The sequence below is a fragment of the Penaeus monodon genome, chromosome 20 (assembly GCF_015228065.2).
Source record: "Penaeus monodon isolate SGIC_2016 chromosome 20, NSTDA_Pmon_1, whole genome shotgun sequence".
NCBI classification, from domain to species: domain Eukaryota; kingdom Metazoa; phylum Arthropoda; class Malacostraca; order Decapoda; family Penaeidae; genus Penaeus; species Penaeus monodon.
This window is the reverse complement of record NC_051405.1, coordinates 24,482,153-24,482,374: the sequence shown is the minus strand read 5'-3', so window position 1 is coordinate 24,482,374 and position 222 is coordinate 24,482,153. Positions and strand designations below refer to the sequence as shown.

Here is a 222-nt window from a genome sequence, read left to right as displayed (position 1 = left end):
ATATCACCCAAAGCAAGAAAAATGCCTTCCACTCACAATCCCACTCAATCACACCTTAAGACCAGAGAAATGACCCCAGAAAGGTCACGAACATTTTTTTTTATCTCCCCTCTTAGGTCAGTGTGACTTCTACAAAGCCAGGGAAGAGTTCTTGCCGATCGACCTCGGGATGTTGGTCCAGAAGGGTTTGCCCTTGATTGGCGCCATCAACAGCAGGTAAAG

The 222-nt window shown here is 46.8% G+C and overlaps 1 protein-coding gene across 1 annotated transcript in view; it reads left to right on the top strand.

Moving 5' to 3' along the window:
• LOC119585950 (glutamate receptor ionotropic, kainate 4-like) overlaps window positions 1–222 on the top strand; it is a 42,530-nt gene that overhangs the window by 6,634 nt on the left and 35,674 nt on the right. Inside the window, exon 7 of the mRNA XM_037934665.1 lies at window positions 117–216. Coding sequence (XP_037790593.1) covers window positions 117–216 — 100 coding nt within the window. The remainder of the gene's footprint in view (window positions 1–116; window positions 217–222) is intronic.